Source organism: Melanerpes formicivorus, unplaced genomic scaffold (assembly GCF_026170545.1).
Source record: "Melanerpes formicivorus ecotype bairdi unplaced genomic scaffold, bMelFor1.0.p_v2 SCAF_5, whole genome shotgun sequence".
Taxonomy (NCBI): Eukaryota; Metazoa; Chordata; class Aves; order Piciformes; family Picidae; genus Melanerpes; species Melanerpes formicivorus.
This window is the reverse complement of record NW_027142357.1, coordinates 16,417,572-16,440,588: the sequence shown is the minus strand read 5'-3', so window position 1 is coordinate 16,440,588 and position 23,017 is coordinate 16,417,572. Positions and strand designations below refer to the sequence as shown.

At 39.0% G+C, this 23,017-nt stretch overlaps 1 protein-coding gene across 4 annotated transcripts in view; it reads left to right on the top strand.

Annotated features, from left to right (window-relative positions):
- The first annotated feature begins 6,117 nt into the window (after positions 1 to 6,117).
- Positions 6,118 to 23,017, top strand: part of PPP1R1C (protein phosphatase 1 regulatory inhibitor subunit 1C) — an 87,288-nt gene continuing 70,388 nt past the window's right edge. For all 4 annotated transcript variants that reach the window (XR_010987352.1, XM_068138430.1, XM_068138429.1 and 1 more), the window contains exons 1-2: positions 6,118 to 6,604; positions 8,581 to 8,641. Coding sequence is in view for 3 of the 4 variants with exons in the window: in XM_068138430.1 (XP_067994531.1) it covers positions 6,524 to 6,604; positions 8,581 to 8,641 (142 nt within the window). In the remaining variant the exon portion in view is untranslated. The remainder of the gene's footprint in view (positions 6,605 to 8,580; positions 8,642 to 23,017) is intronic.

The window sequence follows — 23,017 nt, the reverse complement described above, 5'->3', positions numbered from 1 at the left end:
ATGAGGTGGTAAGATGCAGTAAGTTTCTGCTTTCCTTTGCAGCTTGCATGAGTATGCAGTTCCATTCCATAAAGCCACTGCAGGGCATCAGCCAGACCTGAGTGCCTGCTGACTTCCTTCACAAATGCACAAACCCAAAACCTGCTCAAACAATCGCCGGAGCAGATGCTTCTTCTTGTCCTCCAGACAGATTAATTAGCACACTTGACTGTTAACATAAGTCCTGCGCTATTCAAAAGGTAACCGTGGCTCTCAGTGATGGAAGAAAGCATTTCAGGAGCTGGTAGCTGTTGAGCAGTGGGTGCCAAGAGCATCCTTCTTGGGTGCAGCAGCCTGGCTCCTCAGTGCTCTGGCCAGAAATGTCAATTGTAAGTAACAGGCAGGAGAGTCTATGATGCTTCAGCTCTTACCTTGTAAGAATATTTGATCTCAACAATACAGAGTCTAGTGTTTAATATATCCTGAGGAATGAAAAATAATGCCAATTTTTCTTCCAGCTGATGGAAAGCAGATTTGTGATGTTCTGGCATAATTTAGAATAAAGACAGCTCAAAAGAGCATTTCTAAAAACTTTACTGAGACTAACAAATATACAAGTGTCTGTTTTCCCATAACCCTGATAATGGATTTTTGCCATTCTTAAAGCTTCTGAGTGATTTTTATATAGGTGTATTGACATTTCTCCTTGTGTCTTAGGAACAGCCATTGTTATTGGACACGCACCTAACCTGTCTGGCTTGCCCTTTAGCAATGTCTGTTTAGCTGTGATGGTTTGATGAGTGTGGCCAATTTTTCTTTTGTTTAATGATTAAAATTGCTACTTTCCTTACAAATAGTGTTGTCTTTTTTAATGCCAGCCTGCCATTTTATATAAAATCTGTGCAGATTGAAACAGCTTGATGAGTGGCTGATAAATAGTGGTTGATCACGTTTTCTGTGCATAGTTGTTAATGCCAGAGAGATTTTGGATGCTTTTCTAAACTTCACTGTGATAGTGATCTTGGTGGCTGCCAGCTGGCTGCAAGAATATTAAGCTATGGCCTGTATTTTGGAAACCCCAAGAGCTAGCTTTTTTCTGTGGGTACAGGACAGTTACATTCCTGTTGATAACAAAATAGCTCTCAGCAGACAGTGGTTCTGGCATTTCCTCGGCAGCAGTCATATCCTTCATGGATTTCTTTTTCATTAATGTATCTAATTGCTTTTCTAGCTCATACAAAGTTTTGGCATCCACAGTATCCTATAACAATGAGTTCTGCAATTTGAGCACAGCCTTCATGCAGAAGGCTTTTTGTTTGAATCAATCCCTGAATAGTTTTGTACAATGCCTTCTAGCTCTGCTGCTGCCTTCAGGCCCCATGGGGCTGCAGAGGTGGCACAGGCTGAAATGGGGTTGTTCTCAACTCCTGGTTTGTCCCTACTCATGAAGCAGCTCTGTTCTTGCTGCTCCCTATGTTTGTATGAGAAGTAGCACACAGCTGTGTCCCAGGCACCTTCTTCCAGGTCACCAACCCCCAGATACTGCCCTCCAGGTGTGCCAACTGTGCAGGTCTGGCTAGCTGGGTTGTTCCCTCATGGATGCTGTAGACAGCACCTGTAACTTCTCTAGCTCTATCCTGTCCTCTAAGCTGAAGGAGGAAGTAAGAAAGAAGGGACATCTAAAAAGTCTCAAAAATCAGGATTTAAAATAAATGTGCATTTAAAAAAAATATTAGTTGATGAATTTCCATTTTTAGCCTGATAGCATGTTTGTACACTGAGTTTCCTAACACAGGCTCTGAAACTGTTGAACTTCACTCCTTGTTTGTCTTCTCTGTGTTTTTTATCTCAATGTCTGTTTAAAAAAAAAAAAATACAGTAGAACCTCAGTTTTACATTTCAATTGTTTCCTTCAGTGTTACAGTCAGTCAATTTTTGCATTATAGATTTAATATGGAAATGATATAAGTTCATTCTGAAGTCTCTACAAACTGCTCCCCTTGGTGAGGAAGCATATTCTGGAGTGGCCTTCTGCTGACATACCTCCCTAAAATCAGTGCAAGAATTTTGTTTTCTGATTAAACTATAGTCCATATCAGACATGGAACTTTTGACTGTCAAGTCAGATTGTCCCACTTGTAGCTTGTTTCCTATGTTTTGGATGTGTATTCAATGGATGTAGTGGACAGCACCTGCCAATCAGTATCTGTATATTGCTTGATAGCTTGGATTGCCATGAGTTCCAGAAGATGGCTTGAATAGATGATACCGCTTCTTACATCCTCAGAAAAAGAGTAAGTTTACACTGATTATGATTAAGAATCATACTGCTAAGGAATCACCAGCTCAACTAAAGAGATCGTAGAAATATCTGTCTTTTTTACTTAACAAAGCTTTATGAATCCACATATGTAGTTAGTATGTGAGCATGTCCAAGCCTGATGTTCAGTGGATGAATACTGCTGATGGAAATTTGGGTTAGGCTGTTGCTAGGCCAACAGCTCTCACTGAATATCCCACTGACTCTTACACTGCTCAACAAAACTGTTCCTTGTCTTGACCTGCCTGCTGCAGCACTTACTGCTCATGAGACAGTCATAATCTGCTCTGCATTCTTCCACCCTTGCAGATTTTAAATTCTTTGCATTTTCATCATGTAAATAGCAGACTGTTTCCAGTGATTGAGTGGGAGCCACCCTGATTACAATGCCTGTGTTTAGCTATGTTGAAAAGAAAATTTTCAGGGTTGTTTTTAATATGTCGTTGTTTACTCTTGTAAGGCTTGCATTTTATTACCTGTGAGCAATGCTCAGTGTACAGCACAAGAAGGAAACCAGTCCATGAACAAGGTGGGCACAGCAATGACTGGATTCATGCTTTCTACCTCCCTTTTGCTAATAAGAGCTGTGAAGCTGATGCCTGTGTATGGACAGATGCGGTGGAAAAAAACTTTGTCAATTCATTACAAATGGGCAGAAGGAAGAGGCATGCTAAAGTCCCCTTTGGCTGCAGCAGAAATCCAGTGAGCAGCATCTGGGAAGCAACATGCTCTGCAGTGTTTCTTCCCTTGATGCTGGTGGGGCTGCCCATCAGTATGTTGAGATGCTGGCATGAGGAGAGATCTGCTTCTAGGCCAAGTACTCATTCTGTGATGGCACCCTGGTGGAGAAATGTAACTGAGTGCTTCCATGCATCTGCAGTGGTGAAATTAGGAGCCCAAGCCTTAAGTAGATTGGCTTTACAACAGGCTCCAGCTCCTCTCCTCTCCAAGAATCACAGAATGGCAGGAGATTAGAAGGGACCTCTGGTGATCATCTAGACCATCTCCCCTGCAGGTGTGCCTAGATCACACTGCACAGGAATACATCCCAGGTGGATTTTGAAATTCTTTAGAGAGAGAGACTCCACAACCTTTTTGGGCAGCCTGTTCCAGTGCTCCATCACTCTCAAAGTAAAGATGTTTTTCATTAAGTTCATGTGAAACCTCCTGCATTCTACTTTGTACTTGTTGCCCTTTCTTCTATCACTAGGCACCACTGGACAAAAAGTCCAGCCCCATCCTCATAACCTACACCCTTTAAATATTTCTGTGCATTTATGAGATCCTCTCTCTTCTCTTTTCTAGACTAAATAGCCCCAAGTCTCTCAGCCTCTCCTCTTAAGAGAGCTACTGCTGTTCCCTAATATATTTATGGCCCTCTGTTGGAGTCTCTCCAGCAGTTCCCTATCTCTCTTGAACTGGAGAAAAACTGAGGCAGATCACAGGCATAGCAGAAATTGTGAGAGTGCAGGACAAAGACCCTTGAATTCCCTTCCTAGCAACCTTGTCTTTGGCTGGCAAAAAGTGTATAAACTTACAACAGGGAAAATATCTTCGTCAGGACCTGTGCTGTGAGTGCTTGTAGAGCTTGTCACTACACAGGAGATGTTAAAAGGCATTGCTTACTACTGGAACCCAGGGAAAGACACAGGAAGGAAAGGTCTTATACAGTTGTTATTTTTATTTCCATGATAATTTTAGCTGAATCATAAAGGAATTTGAAACATTGTGGGGAGTGCACTAAAAGGAGATGAGCTAAAAGGATCTGGCAATACTTAAATGCATTTCATCTCTTCCCCAGACTATGACAGAGTCAATGGAAAATGCAAGCATGCTTTGCCTGGAGACGTCTAGTGCTGCAAATTAGGTGTAAGAGAGAGCTGATGTAGTAGTCCTGAAATGTTATATCCCAGTGCTCTCTGAAATATGCCTCTTATACTATTTTAAAAATAGTTTTATTGTTATAGTGCATGTGAAAATTGCTGGGCAGCCAGCTATGATTAGGCACAGAGACCTACCTCTGATTGCTGCAGGAACAAACATCTCCGCACTACTCTGTTGGTGGACCACTCTGAGGCATAGCAGCCCCATTAATAATTTGTCCTTGTGTCTTGTCCTGTCCTGTTATCTGGCTCCTTTCTAAACCTGCCAAGAAATGGCTTTGTTTGTTTGATTTCTTCATACAAATGTTGAGCTTTTTTTCTGAGATACCATTGCTAGCAGTGATTTTAAGATACAATTCCTCTACATAGCATTGTCTTGCAAACTAGAGCTGAAGCACACATCTATAATCCTTTGTACATTTAATGTTTTCATATTCTATTGCTATCTGAATGTATTTTTTCAACTGACCTTACTATTAACCTTTGTAATAATTATAGCTTCTGTAATATAGTAACATACACTGTAACTGTAGTATAATTTAATACCTGAAATTGCACAGACATTTGTATTATTATAGTAGATATTTTATGGCAGCATTTGTTAATATATATAATAGCAAAGTAACTGGAAAAAAATTTTCTCACTTTTTCTGGGAGTGAGAAAACAAAAAATATTTTGTTTCATGTATGAAAATGTTTATAAAGAAAAGCCACAACTTCAGATTTCTATGTGTCCTCCCCCTGGGTGTATCCCTGTGTGTGTGTGCTGTGTCTGGAGCTGCCATTGAAGTTAATGGCATGTCTGTTCATGAAGGGCATGTGAGATTGGACAGTTGGGCTGTCCTGAAAAAACTCTCTAGTTGTCCTTTGCAAAAGTGGTGTGTGCCTCTCTTACTTTAGTGTCTTAGACTCTTAGTCATACCAGCAGAACTGCTGCAGTTGTGCTCTGGCTCTAATTGTTTTTTGAAGCCTATGAAGCAGATTATGATTTGTCTTTGTAAGAGTAGTGAAGGCTTAAAAATGACTATATGAAACATTGAACATCACTGTTCTGCATGTCTCTTACCTTTTTCATGGTAACTGAAATTGAACATTTCAGCTTAGCACTGCAAATATTCAGGACTCAACCCAAGAGGGCCCAGGATAAGCTGACTTGGGCCCTGCTTCAAGCAGCAGGTGGGACAAGGTGTCAGGTACTCTAAGCAAAGAGGCAGGTTAAGTCAGTGGCTGTTGTGTGTTGTTTCATACACTTCTTTTGAATTAAGCTGAAATGAAAAAGGAAAATAAATTATAGTTATTGAAGAGCACTGTTGGTATGGTTGACCAAATTATTTTCATAGTCTTGGAAGAAGGCACTGATTTTGTACCCCAGTTGGGTACAAAAGGATTTGGCCCTCTGCATTGTAGCCATGTAAAAGAGAACTAGTCTGAGTAAGATTTCCTTTTTTTAAGGTTATTAGAGAGCAAATATCATCTTCACTGAACACCATATTCCACTTGACAAGGACAGGGCAAAATTCTCTTTGGTATGTCTAGCAAGAGGGAGCCCAGATAGCTTGCTTAAATGTGGATGTTCTCAGTGTCTGAAATCATGTGAGATAGAGCCCACCAGAACAGATGACAGTCGAAATCTGCAAACCTACCCTAAGCTGCAAACCTGCATAGTACATAGTGAAAATGTAGGCAGCTCTGTGGATTCATCATCAAAAACCTTCCTGGAAGAGGTTTAGAAAAGAATTTGAAAGGGCAAAGGCAATTGTTTGATATGTGAGAAGAGAAGAGCAGTTCTGGCACACTGTAACGGATTATTGCATCCACCCCTCCTACTATCTCCACCCCCAAAACTTGAAAACTTCCTGATTTGTGTTCATCAATAATTAAGCGCCCATCAGCAATACTCAGAGGGAGCTTGCATTGCACTTCTGAGCAGCCAGTTAGTAATGTACAGTGCAGAGATCCTCTTTTTCAAATCCCAGGGCTCCAGGCCATGCAATGCTAGTATTGCATTTTCAATTAGCTTCTGAGTGAGTGCTTGGCATATGTAAAAGTGAACTGGTACACAATTAGCTTATTGTTCCTTTCAGCCTTGTGCTGAGAGGATCTGAAGGACTGCAGAAGAGAGAGGAGAGGGGGAAAAAAAAACAAAGCAGCTAAGCCAGTGGCATCTCCTTGGATGTGGAATACGAGAGTTGCTTGACTCACAGATTGCCGTGCTAAGTTGGGAGTTACAGCTGTTCCAGAGGAGCACCTAGCCTGGCTGTGAGGAGGGTGCCTGGGGAGAGGAGCAGACCAAGTCTCCGGCTCTGGGCTTTTCTCTCATCTGAATCCCCTCAGCACCACAATGGAGCCCAACAGCCCTAAAAAAATACAGTTTGCGATGCCACTGTTTCAGAGTCAAATAGACCCTGAGGCAGCCGAGCAGGTAAGGAAGATGAAGGAATGGAGTAGAAATGGGAGGAAGAAGTGGGGTTAAAACAGGTAATACTTGTGATCTAAATGCTTTTCTAACTTATATTAGTGTAATTTTAGATTAAATGTGCTAGAGGTTATAGTGATATCTGGATATAGCCAAAGAAGGAGAAGGATATGCTCTTTAGCCAGGGTAAGACTTGTTTACCTTGGGTGGGTTTATTCAGTATATATTTGTTGTGCCTTTTCTATAATTGGACTTGTACTCTAGTGCATACACTTCACATGTATACACTTGCTCAGCAAATAAGCTGAAGTATATTTGTACATAAAACAAATGGTGAAGCTGATAAAAGTACCTATTGGAAATTTTGTGCAGAAGACATCTTATTTATTTTGCGTAATAGTTATCACTTCAGTGACCTCCTTTTTTATAGTTTTCTTTATGTCATTGCTACAGTGCTTTACAGATTTGAAAACTATATACATGGAGAAATATTCCTGACTTACATCTGATGTGTATGCTATTTTAGGTCTTGAGTGATTCCCAAAACGTGTACATGCATATTATATATATATAGAGAGAGAGAGAGAGAGAGCAACAAAGATGTCTAAGGAGGAAAATATATCTATTATTGTGCACACATAGGTGTGCATAAAAAAGGACACAAGGAATCTTATGAGAAAAAAATAGAGAAATTGTAATTAGGTGACCCAGTGTACTTGTCTCAGTGCAAGTTCTCCTTGACATTTGCTTCTATTTCAGTAAGTCTAGTTTTAGATGATATCAGGGGAATATCATAACCTTGACAGGTCCATACCATCAGCTACAAAATTCTTTGCACCTTTAGGACAGGTGTCTGGTTCCCTGAATATTCTGACATTGTGCCTCTCAAAAGGCATCTGCCAGAAAATGGTGAGGTGTGAGTGAAGAAATACTAGAAGAGTGCAGAAGAGAATTGCTGCAGGTCTTCATTTTGTCCATTGGTACTTCTGAGATGTGAGATCTCCATATCTTACAGAACAGATCTGCAGTGACTTCAAGCAGGTCATGTTCTGATATTTTTCTAAAATCTGTGAGACCCATAGGATTAGGATTTCCCAGAATTCTTATGGCTTTTGAAATGCTGTGGCCCAATTCTGCACAGTATTTATGAGCAGTCCTTTCTTTATTTCGTGAATTTAATTCCTAATGCTATAGAGTTTCACTGTGTATGATGAAATTAAAGTAGGGAATTCTACTATCAGCTGCAGTTATGCTAATCTGGGATAAAACCATTAACCCTGATGATGTCATTTTCCATTTACACCTCTATAAGTAAAATTTGAACCCAGACAAATACAGATGTTGGCTCAGCAACTGAAAAAGGCAGACACACCGATATTTTATGTCTGAATGGTTTCTAGCTTAAGTCCTCTTGGTCCCTCTCTTAAATTCAACAGAATAACAATAGCCTGGAGGCATTAGAAAAGCAACACAAAGCTTACAATGCAAATGTGTGCATTATATAAAGGTAGTTCAATATCATGTAGTTCAACCAGTGCTAATGGAACAAAAAGAACTGCATACAGTTCAGGTTTATATATTTGTATATTGATATGTAAAGATCTGTTGCGAGATAACTTAAGAGTCCTAGGTATTTGCACAAATATAAGTTCACAAACTACTGCAATCATTCTCCATTCTATTGTAAGTTATGGCTGATATATGTCAGCAATACATGTCCAAAAACTTATTCAAGATGATTGCAAATCCTACAGGTATTTTGGAAAGCTCTCCCTCATGCTTTTGCTTTCCATGTGAAGGCCCTGATCACTGTCAGACCAGATGAGCAGACAGTGGCGTGCTGATGTTCTTTAAATATTTTCTTTTTTTAGCTTTGTCTGGTCTATGTTCAAGAGGATACCAGATGGATTTTTTTTTCTTTGTTTTGTGTACAAGGCAGTTGATGAACCCTAATGACTCTCATTGGTTTATGCCTGTTACAGATAAGGAAAAGAAGGCCTACACCAGCATCACTTGTTATCATGAATGAACACGTGCCCCCAGGTAAATGCCAACCATTGAATTTGCATACACAGTATTGTCTGCAAATTGGTGTTCTTAACTGCATGATTTTTAAAAATCCAGTAAATATCAAATAATGGATCTTAGAACTGTTTGGAGTAAACCCTATGAATATGTGTAACTCCTGGTCTCCAGATAATGTCAGTTATTTCCACCAACATTTTCTTTTCCTGGGTGGATACCTTGGAGATCCATGAAGTTCTAGTTTTGGTTCTCTGACCTCTAGACACTAGGTTGGCTCCAAGGCTAAATCAATTTAGGGACTTGCTTCTTCAAAACAGGTTTTCATTATTCCTTTCCAACTGTGAATACATTATCTACATCCAAGACTCCTCCCAGAAGATTTTCTGTGGGGTGGGACAAGTTGAGATTGCAACGTACTTTGTCACATATATGTGACTTTGGAAAGACTCTTTAATAAGATGCTTAGAGAGTATTATAAGCAAAAAAAGCTCAATAAAAATGGATTACTGGGAAAAGGGATCAAGACATAATCCCATACTTTAAATCAAACTTTTATTTTGTTGTGCTCTGCAGCATTTTTTTCCCCTGTTGTTTCATCATATGAATCTTTTTTAAAAGCAGTTCAGGCTTTTTCTTCTCACTGATGGGTCTCTAAGATCATAACTGGTCTCTAAGATCATTGTTGGATGCACTGGCACATCAGTAGAATAAAACCATGTTAACTCCATTAGGATCTTTGCTTACTGCACTTGCGCAGTTCTGATTAACATCATCGGTAGTTGAAATTCTTCAGAAATGTGCAGAAAGAAGCTTTTAGACAGCCTTGCTCTTGGGATTGAGATCATTACAGCACACCACACAGATAAGGGGGGTTCAAACATGGCCTATGGCTAAGGTTATTGTCTGACACTGAAAGTGACCTATTCGTATGCTATTGAGCTAATACTGATCACACTTTGAAGAGGAGCTTTCTGGCCTGAGCTTCAGGCAGGTCTGTTCTCAGAAAGGGTACACAAAAGGTCTGCCTCTGACTGGGATCTACAGTGTCTGTGTTGCTAGGACTTAATTTAAAGCAAATTCACCTTGACTGTTAATCTCTCTTGCAATTCACTTTGTACACTTTGTACCATCATATTTCTTTTTATAAACAGATACTTGGTACACTACCAAATCAAAACCAAACAGAGAATAAGAACGCTTTTTAATTTACAGGAAATTTTACTGTAAACAAAGTGGTGCATGTCTGTTATCTCCTTTCCTGCAGTGTTCATAATAAATTTTTAAATAAATCATTTTTATTGCAAGTCAGGATTGCTGCAAGCATCAGACAACTTCCATATAAGCTCAAGAGTTAGTATTTGCCTTCTTCACTTAGTTATATTTATTGATTTAGATATTATCTTCTCTTATTAGATACTGGGAACCAATATCAAGAAAGGTATTCTTTGGTTAAATTATAGTCTTGTCTAGTTTTTTAATTTTGTATAAAGTCAGATAAAAATGAAAGCTTTAAAAGCATCTTCGTTTTCCTGCACCTCACCATGTGGGTTTTGTGTGAGCAAGTGCATGCACATTTCCATATGGGACACTTGATATGGGCAGGTGCTTTGAACAGGGTGTACATAAGTAGCTGTGTAAACCTGCTGAGGGACTGCAAAGCCCAACTGGAAAGGCAGATAATAGCTTTGAAATGGAAGCACAGGCAGTAAACAAATTCCTTATGGTCCTGATCTTGCACGGTGTTGTACAGCTGCTGAAATTTTTGTATGCCTTCAGTTAGTTAATCTTAGGGGTTCTTGACACTTTGCTGATGAAACCCCAAATTGCTAGTTGGTTATTGGATTTTGATTAGAGTTCAGTGGGATGCTGAATAACAATTTGTCTCAAAAAATATGAATCACTGCACATGGTTGCAGCCAATAAAATAATAATAATGATAAGGGTGCTAACCTGACACTCCAACAGATTGCTTTAGAAGCATGATTCCCTAGATCAGCAGGGAAACTGAGCAGCAGAAAATTTAAATCATACTGTCAAATCCACCTATTAAATTAGAGCTAGACTAAACCTGAATCCTACCTCTTGACTTTTCCCTACTGGAGTACTCCAATTCTCTCATTAGTAGCAAACAGGTAGTTGAAGGGTATTCTTCCAAGGGTTTAAAATATGTGTGCTAATACAATTCTAAATGTTTGAGTGCCCCTGCAAAGTTTACTGGAGTTATCTAAACTTCTTTTATTTTGAAAAACAGAGACAAGCATTTTCTAAGAATCAGACTTTTCTATAGCTTTTTATTGCAGCTGCATCTGATTGCAGTACGAAAAAAAACCAACAGCATTTTTGTGGTATTCTGGTGTCCTGGATGCAGACCCATCTGGAAATGAGAAGGCAATTAAATGTATTTGAACATTTCAGAATTTCCTAACAAATTCAGTTTGAGCTGTGCTGTACAGAGAGTCAATACAGTTTTCTTCTAAGTCTTCTCATCCATCCCCGATGTCTGCTACAGCTTTGACAAGATTCTGTATTCATTAAGTCAGGTCCACTGTGCTATAAAGTGAAGATGGAATATCTACTAAGACTAAATCTTTTTATATCAATGATGGGTACTAAAAAAACTATAAAAGAAGTCCACTTGCTTTCTTATTTCCAAAGAAACAGTGCTAGACCACACTAAATTATTTAAAAACAGGTTGTAGATGTGACTGCAGAAGCTTATATCCAGCCTGTAGTATTGGCTGGTGCATTTTCCCTGTGTAGCATCATGTGTAATTGCAATCAAAGTCAACAAAAGAGAAATTTGAGTTACAGCAGCAATAATGATTGCAATGGACAATATGAGCTTGCAAAGCAATGTAGCAATGAATAAACCCATAATTCTTTCTACAAGTGCTCTGCAAACTGTTCTTTTATGGGTTATGTCACATCTGAGCAGAGAAGGTAGCACTAGCAAAATGAGACTTAAATTGTGAAGTTACTTAACTCTATTATGCTTCAGTTGCTATTAATGGAGCTATCTGATTGATTTCATAATCCCTAACCAGATTTACTTTTATTTGAAGTTACAAGACTTGTTTACTATCTGTGAAAGCAAATTAAAATATAAGTGGACAGAACTACAAAAATATGCAGCATGTCATCCTGTGCAGGCTGTCTGGAAAACTGAATATCCCTATACCTTGAAAGAAACCTTTTCTGCAGTGCTGTAATATACTCAAAACCTCCTGTCTCCTTATCAATCATAGCAGAATATATAGGAAAATCAATTCTTATAATCTGAAATAAAAGTCTGACCACGATCTAAATTAGCAGAATATCGTATTGCAATGGCTCAAGAAAAAGCTGATGGTAATGTAGAGGAGTCACAGTGGAGGGAGGAAAGCATGTCAGACCACAACTCAGTTTTAGTGCTATTATAACTCGCTTTGATCAGAAAATGATGCCAGTGTTCCTGTATGGACTGGCTTTGTCACAGAGCCAACACAACTTCAAACAGTCTGGCTGGCAAAGACTGTTCAACTTGTGTCAAAATGTTCGGTCTTCTTGAAGCATTAGTATATAGGTAAACATTAGGATAAACTGCATTCCCTAACTGTATAAGTGTTTGCTGTTTTCAACTCCTCTTTCTGCTCAGTTACCATTTTGACTTCCTTGTTTGTAATGTAAATGTCACTCCATGTTTGGAAATAAGAAAAACATAGCAATGTGTTTTGACAACTCTCCTCCAAAGCTGCCTTTTTATATTTTGCAAGTCTTATTTCAAGGATATATTATCACTGCAAAAAATCCATAAAACTTACATTCCAGTTACAACTCAGTACATCTGTGTTTTCTGAAGGCTAGAAGTCATAACTTGAAGATGTGCAAGCCGTACCTGCCTCCACACAAGGAACTTGCGTGCAACTTGTCTTTGGGCATTAACAGTTTTGCTGTTCTCTGGATTGGGATTCATGCCTTTCAGCTGACTTCCCTTTCCCCAAAGGTCTGCTGAAATGCTTCAGAAGCAGCCTCAATATTTGGTGCAGTAGCAAGAAACGTAGCCAGATGAATAGTGGGATGAAAAACTGTCCTTACACCTATGGTAATTCCATGACAACCCTGAGTGGATTTTTTTTATACTAAACTGGCTCTAGACACTCCCAGACTTCACCCACACAAATCTCATTACCACATATAGGTGTGCTTTCTGATGATGCAAACTATACCAGCACCACAACCCAGAGAGGATAACTGCAGTATGTTCTATCCAGCATTAACATTTGTGACTATCATTTGTTGGAATATGCTTCTAGGTGAATGAATGTGTTTGTTTTACATCTACTGTTCACATTTGTTTTTTCTCTCCCAAAAATAAAGAGGGATCAAAACAGACTTACTAAGTAGGAGGCAGCTGTTTCTGGGCATTATAAATCAGTTCTACTATGCTTTCTCACGCAAAAGTCTCGCAATAAAGAACTCTTGGTCTCAGAGTTCAAGAAAACTGATATATTTTTTCAAGAGCTTCAGATTCTGGTAGGACATAATGCTTGCTTTGGTTCAGGAAATAGAAAGTGAGTGAGCCAAATAGCAGCTCTTTCCAATTGCAGATTTAGGCTTCTATTGTGGTAATAAGACATCCAGAAAAGCATTTTCTTTGTCAAACTGGTTGGCCTTTCTATATGCTAGATGTGGATAACATTTAAGTGTGCTGTCTGTTTTTATTCTGGAGTAGGAGTTTGTGGAGGTACAGTGATATTCAATGAAAAAAGATCTGCATCCCTTCACACCACAGGACCAGTACAGCTCAGTGTACATTACCAATGGCACCAAGATGCTCAGAGATTGGGTTCTGCTGGTCAGGGCAGTGAGTACCTTCATGTTCTTTCAGCCTGTGAAAGAAAGCACAGTATGACACAGTGAAGTAATGAAACATATAAAACAAACATTGCATAAGACCTGTCAGGTGATAGGCATTTCAGAACAGAGATGAAAATGTCTCTGCTTGAAAATATCCTGCTGTTGCAGGCTGATATGTAACTGCAAATGCTTAGTGGAAAACTACATCCCTTTTTCTTACCTATATACACTATGCTTGAATGCTCTTTCATTTGGATTACTGTGAGTTTACTCTGCAATTCAAGCACATGTAAGTCTATGGAGCAAGCCAGAGCATATGCAGTGTGAGTAAAGACTCCATGATCTGATCCATAAAAATAACAAAGAAATGTTCAGAGGCCTAAAGAAAAAAAGTCAGGAAACTCTGCTTAAGCTGTTTTTAATGCAGCCCAGAAGTAAGAGCTCACAGGTTCCAAAAAGAAGCAATGAACTTCTTTCACAAAAATTCTCCATTCTCATGTCAATAAGGATATCATATATCATTGTCACCACCTGCCAAAAGAGCAGTCCTGCTCCTTGCAGTATGGTAAAGGCAGCAAACAAGAGGGCTAGGCTTGAGTCGGATGGGGTGCGGTGGGCAGCACTGGGCCTAAATTGAAGGTTATCACCAAACAGCCAGATGCATTTTCACTATTCTTTGATATCATAAATGCACTGGTTCACAAATGCAAACATTCCCTGGTAATATTTTAGTCATTGTGTAAAACATATAGTATAAAACAGTAAGAAACATGTATTATTTTATATAGTGGCCAAGTAGAGTCTAGACTGTCTGTTTGGTCAGTAAGTAATGCTTTAACATGGAGCAGGGTCTGAAAACTGCTCGGAGAAAGTAAAAAGTAAAAGGTGTTGGGCATGTTCTGGTCAAAATTTGCTCATTTTACTTTATTTATCTGTTTTTAAATCCATGGTTCCTTCTTTTTCAGTGTTAATGACAACTGCATAGGTCTATTTTACATGACACATAGCCCATAGGAGCTTGGTTGCTTCTACTGACTACAGTCTAGCTGGCTAAAGTAAGTGAACTTAGTCAAAACAAGAACAAGTCCTCTCATTCACCAGAGCCTGCCTGCCCTCTGTGAGATGGGGGAGTATGGAATGAAGAACTGTCTGAGAAGGATCTGGTCTGTGGAAAGGCCTGAGCCAGCCCAGCAGAGTGGAAATAGAGGTTGGTTTTTCACAACCAGGGCTCAGATTTCTGGCCCAGATTAGAGAAGTACAGCTGAGAGGCCAAACCCAAAAATTTTACTTGCTCTGACTCTAGATGGAATTACATTAATACATTTCCCTCATTCCAGCCTTAAATTAATCAACATTCTGTTTTATTTATCAGTGCAGCTAAGCTCCTAATGTGTACCATCACATTACGTGTTCCTCCTGCTCCCTGCCTCCTGTTGGTTTTGTGTTGGAAGGATCAATGTCCTTGGAACTATTTGAAAGCTTAAGGAGGTATTTTTAGAGTTGAACCTTGCACTCTTTGTCTGTTTTCCACAATCCTTATACAAAAGCACCATAGAAACAACCTTATTCAATCCAGAAGCTTATTTGCAAACAATTTCTAATATATATGTCATCATGTTACAGATTTCCAGCTGTTTGATTATTCAACTTCAGGACTGATAACCTTTCAGACTGTTTACCTATGTTATCACTTCTGTGCGTATTAACATGACAAAGAGTCATACCATGGGTGGAAGATAGCAACGTGCACAACTACCCAACCTGGTTAAAGAAACTAGTTGGACAGCTTCTAACTTCATTGCATTCATAAGGTTTAGTATTTTGCTGGAGGTACTCTAACAGATTTGTCCTGTGCCAAGTACTTAAATACCTCATAGAAATTTTTTTAATGAGAATTCTGCATAGATGGTGATTTTTCTATTTAAAGTGTGAGATGCCTAGGTGTAATTAACTACTGCCTGTAGTCAAAGTACTTAAGCTATATTTAATATAGCTACCTGAGTATGCAATCTGGGTATTTGGCAGCCTTTAAAAATAAAATATTACATAGTTTGAGTAAAATAAGTACACTTTAGCCTGTGGCAAAATTTCTCTTTGTATTTTGAATGCTTGTTTGTTTTTTTTAAGTGGTAAAAATATTTAGACACTATTTGAAATTTGGTCCATCTAAACATAAGATGTGCTTTGAATAAGAATATCAAATTAGTTTGACTTGAGATTATGTTTAAATTATACTTCAATAATGTGATAATATTGATTTAACTTTCTTTTTTGTTTTGGTTTGGCTTACATCAGGTAATGAACTAAAATCCATTAATAAATATTTCAGCCTACTGAGGGGAAAAAAAAAACCAATGCATGGTTTGCCTGACCTCTACAATTTAGTACTTAATGCAGCACTCATTTACCATGGTGATGTGTGTGGAATAAATAGATAATGCAGATAGATGAGAGAGAATCCAGCTTTTAGCCCTTACCTCATTATGTTCAGAATATTGGGAAGGGGTTGCACTTAAAGCATCAATCAAAATAGCCCCGTTTATTGAGCTTTCAGAGACAAAATTTAACTCAGAGACAAAATTTAACTCTTTATGTGGAGTAACTGAAGTTGAAGCTTCACTGCAAAACTCCAAGAGTGGAAATTGAATGAATCTGGACCATGAGCTAGCAGAGACTCTGAACAAAGTGAAGTTATCAGTCATGAAAGTTTTTGCCAACTACATAAGACTGCAGAAATTCAAAGAGTGCAGGGAGGTGTAGACCTTAGCTTAGGTTTCCTGTGAATATGAGATGTTTGTGTCACCACCTGGTAGAAACAAGATAGCTGGACAAGCCAAGTCTCTTTTTACAGTAACTAAAGCCATCTAGGGTAGAATTAAGCTACAGTCTATTGGAAGGAGCTGTTTGCCCCTTCTCTCTCTCCAATGGCTATTTGTGTGCCTGTATCTGAAATTATCACTTCTACTGTTTTTCTCAAATGGCTTTACTGGAGTATCAAGAGAATAGCAGAATGGAGTAGAGTTGCATGCTCACTCTTGTTCTTTTTTCTCTCTGGGGTACCTGGGATGCAGATATACCACACCAAATTAATGCCTTGGTGTTATTTATCTTGTGGAACCAAACTGCTCTTGTAGAGTTTGCAGTGCTAAGCTAATGAATATGCATTTTAAAGGTGTTTTTCACCCGAGACTATGTCCCTATGTCCTTCATTCTGATGAGACAAGCAACAAAGAGTTGCACCAGGCAGAAAATGAGCTTGAGCAAGGCAAAGTTCAATAAAGCAGTGATCTCTATTGCATCCTGCAGTACTGCTTACCCCTGTACCCACACATCCCAAAGCCTAAACACTTTAGCACTTAGGCTCCACTGTTCAGAAACTTGTGGTGACAGTGTTCCCTTCAAGTCTTTCTGAAGTTCTCTGCCATAGCTGTTCTCAAACAGGGGCACCAAACAGAGAAGATCTGAAAGAACCTTTCCCACTCTTTCTTTGACCACCACCAAAGAGTAACATCTCTAGGATTCACCACCATGTGGCTGCAGCACTTGCTTTACCTTCTTCCTGTTGTCTAAGGATCTACAGCCACAGAATCAGGGAGCAAGTTAACCCACAAGTACAACTGGTCTGAATGCAACACCTTTCTATTACTATGTGTTATAGCATTTTTGACGTGGAATCGTGTTAGTAAACTAAAAAGTGATTAGGAGTGCAGGGGAGAAAAGATTACCTTTTAAAAGTTATGATCCAGAAAATGTTTGATGCAGATCAACATTAGGCTTTCAATGTCTGTTTTTGGAAATACAGTAAGTAGATAGCAGGGCTGTAATGGTTTAGAAATGTGATTTCAAGCTTCCTAAGATGCTGGTTCTAGTGTGTGACTTAGCCTTTAATGTGTGCAGCATATCCCATAGGAGGGTGTTGAATAGTTCATTCCAAAGGAATCACAAAGAGGTGTTTCTGGTTGCGACAGTACAGATGGAAGTGTATAAAACAGAGTCCAGGGTCCCCTGTGTCTCTGGTATGTAGTGAGGTTAGCAGGAATTCTGAAAAATGCCTTTGGAAATTACAGCTGGCTGCATTTGAGTTAATGATGATTGTCCTGCCTTTTCTATCCCCCCCTAGGCATGCCAATGGTGAGAATGAGATTATCAGTCATTTTGCTGGCTCTTTGAAAGCTTAAAAAAACAATGAATTTACAAAACTGGTATTTTTTGTCAAAGGGTGATAAACACCAAGTACTACTATTCATAGTTCTCTTCATCCTGCATAACATGATACATGTATGTGAGGTGCTTTATGTGTGTGCATTCTACCTACAAGCAAGCCATGAGCAGTTGGCCAGGACTAGTTTTACAACACATTCTTATTGAAGTCCTTGAAATATTATTCCAAAAGGAAGGAAACTGCAAAGGCAGCAATAATAATCACTAGCTAAGGAAGAGTTTTATTGTTTTCTATTTATTTTCTTCTCCCCTGGCAAATGTCACTTTCCCAAATGTACAATACACAACTGTGTGTGGCTTTATGAGCTACAGCATGCTAAGAAATGTTTGACATTTTACTTTTGGCTGCTGCTGCTGCTGGCTTTTATTTTAGATCTTAACCTACTTCTACAGCTCACAGCTGAGAAAGGAACTGCTTAGTGATAGTTATTGCAGCTGTAACTCTGATGCACAAAGATTGCAATCAACGAGTCAGTTCTGAGTCATTTGCTATCACAATTGATTCTTGCATATGAAGATATTAGGAAATTATTTAAATATATAGCAGGGGACTGGTGAGCATTGTATTTCTGGTAACCATGAATTTTTCTCCATGGTCTTTGCCTCAGCTCAAGCCATTTCAAAAGTTTTTGTGCATATTGCTTTTGTTACATTTAGTATAACAGTAGCCATTGTTTGCAAATATATAGTAGCCTCACAGTATGTTTTGCTTGGGGACATGCACTTTGCAGGTGCCTGTTTCTTTGAATATTTGCTGGCAGTTACTCAGTAGTTATGGCCCTCCCCTAACCTCTCAAACAATGCCTTTAATTCCACTGCCCTTCTATCTCCTTCATGTGAATGTTTTCTTATACTGTTAGGTTTCAGGTCATATGAGAATATGCTGAGAGTATGGAAACTACCCTTCATGCAGCAAAGATGTAATCTTTATTGACATCTGCTTTTGTGTCAGAATAGACCCAGTGTCAGTGTAACCTTGCAATGAGGAAAATTCTTCTACATAGTTGAACAAACTTGGAGACATCACAACACGTGCTTTAGATCTATTTTTCAGTCCTTGCCCTTTACCTTGTTCCATATTGCTGTGAAAGTCTATTTTTCCAGGGTCCTCTTGCAGTTCAGTTTGGCTCTCCATCAGCACCTGGGACACTCAGAAATTCTGGCTGTCAGGCTCCCCTTCTGGGTCATGAAAAAGTCAGGGTACCCTAATTTACATTTATTTGCTTCAAGAATAAGGGATTTTTTCTTATGTATATTTCAATCTAAAAGAGAGATTTGATTTAAATAATCCTAAATAGATATGCATGAAAGAGACTCATATGTACGTCATCAGGTATCTACGTATCTTTTCAGTCTGACTTTGTACATTTTGAGACTTGAGTTTACCATTGGTCTTCCCAATACACTGAGGGGTTTAGATTTCACATCACTGGTCACAGCAGTTTTCTTCAGTTTGTCTCACTTATTTTTACTTAGTTAAATGAACGAACCTGAATTGTAAAAGATGCAGTGAATATTAATATGACTGCCATACTTAGTTTAGATAATGAGCAAGAGTTGTGATTCAGAAACCAGTTAATGTGTGGCGGATACTCTTTTATAGTTACACAAACAGTAGGACTGGTTTATTAAATGAGAAAGTAGATTGCCTTTTTTTTAAAAAAAAACTAAACTCCTGCTATATATCTAGAATAAAACATTGACTTTTTTATGCTTTCTACTTGCTTCAAAAGTTCTATTTCCCTAGATTTTTTTTTTTCTTCCCTGATAGAGAGCATAGATTTGCTACAGCGTCTGCACCAAGCAGCTCTCCACCTGTTGGTGCTGAACACATTTTGCTCAAAAGCATTGCTCAGTGGGGCTGGGCATTGGTAAAACTGCTCTTTGTAGGTGGTTGGAATGTAACATTCAGCACAGATTTGCCATTAAGTTTAACTTCATTGTGCTGGATGCGAAAGAAGTACTTTACTGTTAACTAAATGGTGTTCTTTTGGAATGTGTCTGTTTAAGGGTGTTCTGAAGCAGTGCAAGGGCAGAGAGTGGCACAGTGACACCCCATGGTCTTGCCGGAGGTTTCTCCCACCTCTGATGCCGTGAGTCCACACTGGTTAGCTGTAAATTGTATAAATAGTTTAGCTCACAGTCATTCCTGGTCATCTAGTAATAGATTTATATTGGTTCCGGTAAATGTCTCATCTGAGAGATCAAATGTATAATAGGACTTTTACTTACCTCCTCCCAGTTCCTCTTACTTGGTCAGTCGTTCTTTCAAAGCCATCTCCGTTCCCTTCACCAAACAGCAGCTTGTGTTGTTTAGAAGGCAACTAGAAGAGCCTAGGAGAAAGCAATTTTAAGCCTAGCTTTGTTTATAGTGTGATTTAAAGTAAACCTTTGTATTAGTTACCCAAGTATTTACTTGAAATAAACCAGAATGTTTATTTCAAGTGTATTTCTTTTTCTTAATTGCTTCCTCTGGGAAGATCTACCAAGTCTGTAGTTTTCCCCATATGATGAATGAGACACTTCACCTCAGGAAGGTCTGCTCCAAACTCCTTGCTCATCTGGTCCTCTCATGGAGCGGGGTGACAGAACAAAGCCTGTTGTGTCATGAGGAAAAGAAACTTCTGAAGGATCTGGACAGCCAAGGTTGATGAGGTGAGGCCCATGGCATGAGTTTCCACAAATCCAAATGCTGGGTTGTGCACTTGAGTAGCAACAACCCCATGGAAAATTAAAGCCTTGAGGAAAGCTACCTGGTAGAAAAGGACCTGGGGGTGCTGGTTGGCAGCAGTGTGCACAGGTGATCAAAATGGCTAATCACATCCTGACCTGTAGCAGAAGTATTGTGGCCAGCAGAACTAAGCAGTGATTGTCCCCCTGTATTCAGCACTGGCAAGGCTGCACCTTGAGTACTGGGTTCGGTTTTGGGCTCCTCACTACAATAAGGTGCTGGAGTGTGTTCAAAGGAGGGCAGTGAAGCTGGTGAAGGGTCTAGAGAACAAGTGTTATGAGGAGCAGCTGAGGGAACTGAGGTTATTTAACCTTCAGTCTCAGGCTGGTCCCTTCTCCCAAGTAACACGTGATAGGATGAGAGGAAATGGCCATGAGTTGCACCAGGGGAGATACAGATTGGACATGAGGAAAAATTTCTTCATAAGAAGGGCTCTCAAGCATTGAAACTGGCTGCCCAGGGATGCAGTGGAGTTTTCATCCCTGGAGGTGTAAATGTGGTGCTGAGGGACATGGTTTAGTGGTGACCTGGAGGTGGACTTTATGACTTTAAAGGTCTCTTCCAATTAAGAGAGTTCTATGATCCCACAATTTTTTTATGCCAAGTTTCTCTACAAGCCTGTTTTGTGTTCCATCTTTCACAGCCAGGATAGTATCAGAAAAAGCCTTACAGAGCTGGCAGCAGCTAGAATGCGCAGAGCCAGGCAGAAGTGTGCTTCCAAGAAGGCAGACAGAACAGCTTATCCTTATTAATATAAAGAGAGAAAAGAATTAATTAAATTCAGATTCTATTCTGATGTATATTTTAAGAAGCTATATTTGATTTATGTGACTTATTTAGAATTTGGTTTATGTTTACATTTAAAGGGTATCTTAGGGAAGGAGAACGAAAAGTTGAAAGCAAAATGCTTAAGAGAGAGATGGGTTTTTTTGTGCTTATTGTAATAATTCATGGCTGCTCTGTGGTAAGGCTGCAAATCTGATTCATCACTGTTGTATTCCTGTTTAATGCCAGTAAAACTAGACTGATTTCCATGAGTCTGGCATGAAACTGGAATAACAAGGTGGTGAATCAGGCACTACTATTCTGTTCTGAGATCTGTGTGATGTAAACAAATACATTTAAATTCACATTTGAGGTTTTCAGCGTCTCCAGTTTCTTCCAAACCAAATTATGGTCTCAGAATGTGCACTTCAAAGAAATTTTGATCTGTGTAGTTTATGAAAGGTGGGTTTATTTCATATTCTTATGGCTGTGCTGTTCAAAGTGCACAGCCTTGGATACTGCCTGTATGATGTTCAGAGATCTAGATGCAGTTTGGAGCAGATATTGTTGTGCGTGTTGTTCTTTTCATTTAGAGGTTTGACTTTGCGCACCGTTAGGCGAGATTTGGTGTAATTGCTGCCCCTAGTCTCAATATTAATAATGGCTACTTGAATATTGAAGGACATAAACAGAGCAATGTAAATATAAATGGGATGATTTACCTGGAAAAAAATTTTTTGTGTTCAAACAGTTAATTCATCTGGCCTGTGGCACTTTATTGAACTACAAACCACAGGTATATAGTCAGGAACTAGCTGGAAAAAACTGCCCTTGATCTCTTGGTGGTGGTGCTGTCAGTAATATGGGACCTTTTCCATTCTACATAACTGCAAATGCCTAGTAGAACAAGCATGCAAATGCTTGTGTGTATAGCAAATTCCTCTCTCCCTTATGTTTTTATTAATATTTCCTATATGAAACCTGCTATTAGTGTTCCCTGAAGGGCCAGGATGTAATTTAGATACTGATTAGTGTGTGAGATGCAGCAGAATTGCAATGTACTCACTCTCTTGTCAGCACTTGAATGAGGAAGGGAGCAGACCCTCCAGCTACATTTACCACAGCAGCTGGGATACTGGAGTTTAATGAGGTGCTTTTTGCAATGTGAAGATTTTCAGAAACACACTCATGCCAGGAGGGTTTACCAGGATATTTTTCATAATTAAATGTATACCCATACTCCAGTCTCCATCAACAGATACAGGCAAATAAAAACCATCAAGGGAAAGTCAAAAAATTAACTACATAAGCATTTTTTATGTTTGCCTTTTTGAACTGTTTTCCTTTTCTTAACTGTGGTTTAGTAAAAAAGCCTGATCTGGCAATATGTAGTTAGAACTCTGGCAAAAACAAAGCATTAAATATTTTTTTATCTTGTTTCATTTTGTGAAGGAAAGGAAAAGTAGTTTTGATATCAGAAAAAAAAAAAAAACAACATATTATGAGAGTCAATTTCTAAGTCAGATTTCAATGAGTTTGCTTCCTAAACTCAGCATTTGGTTATTTTTTTCACCTATTTTGAGAAAAACCCTTTGTTCACAGACATAGTACTGTTTGGCCATGGAGACATTTCATCAGAACTAATGAAATGAAACTGGTTGAACTGTTTCATAGCAGAAGCATTATCTGACTTGTCTCTAGCTTGGGATGTCCTGCACTTAAGTTTGCCTGTGCAAGATTAGATCCTTGCCTCTGTTCATCTACTTTGCTATATCCATCGGCACTGTTTATGCAAAGATAAGGACAGGATTTTAAAAAGGCTCCCGACTGACAGTGACATT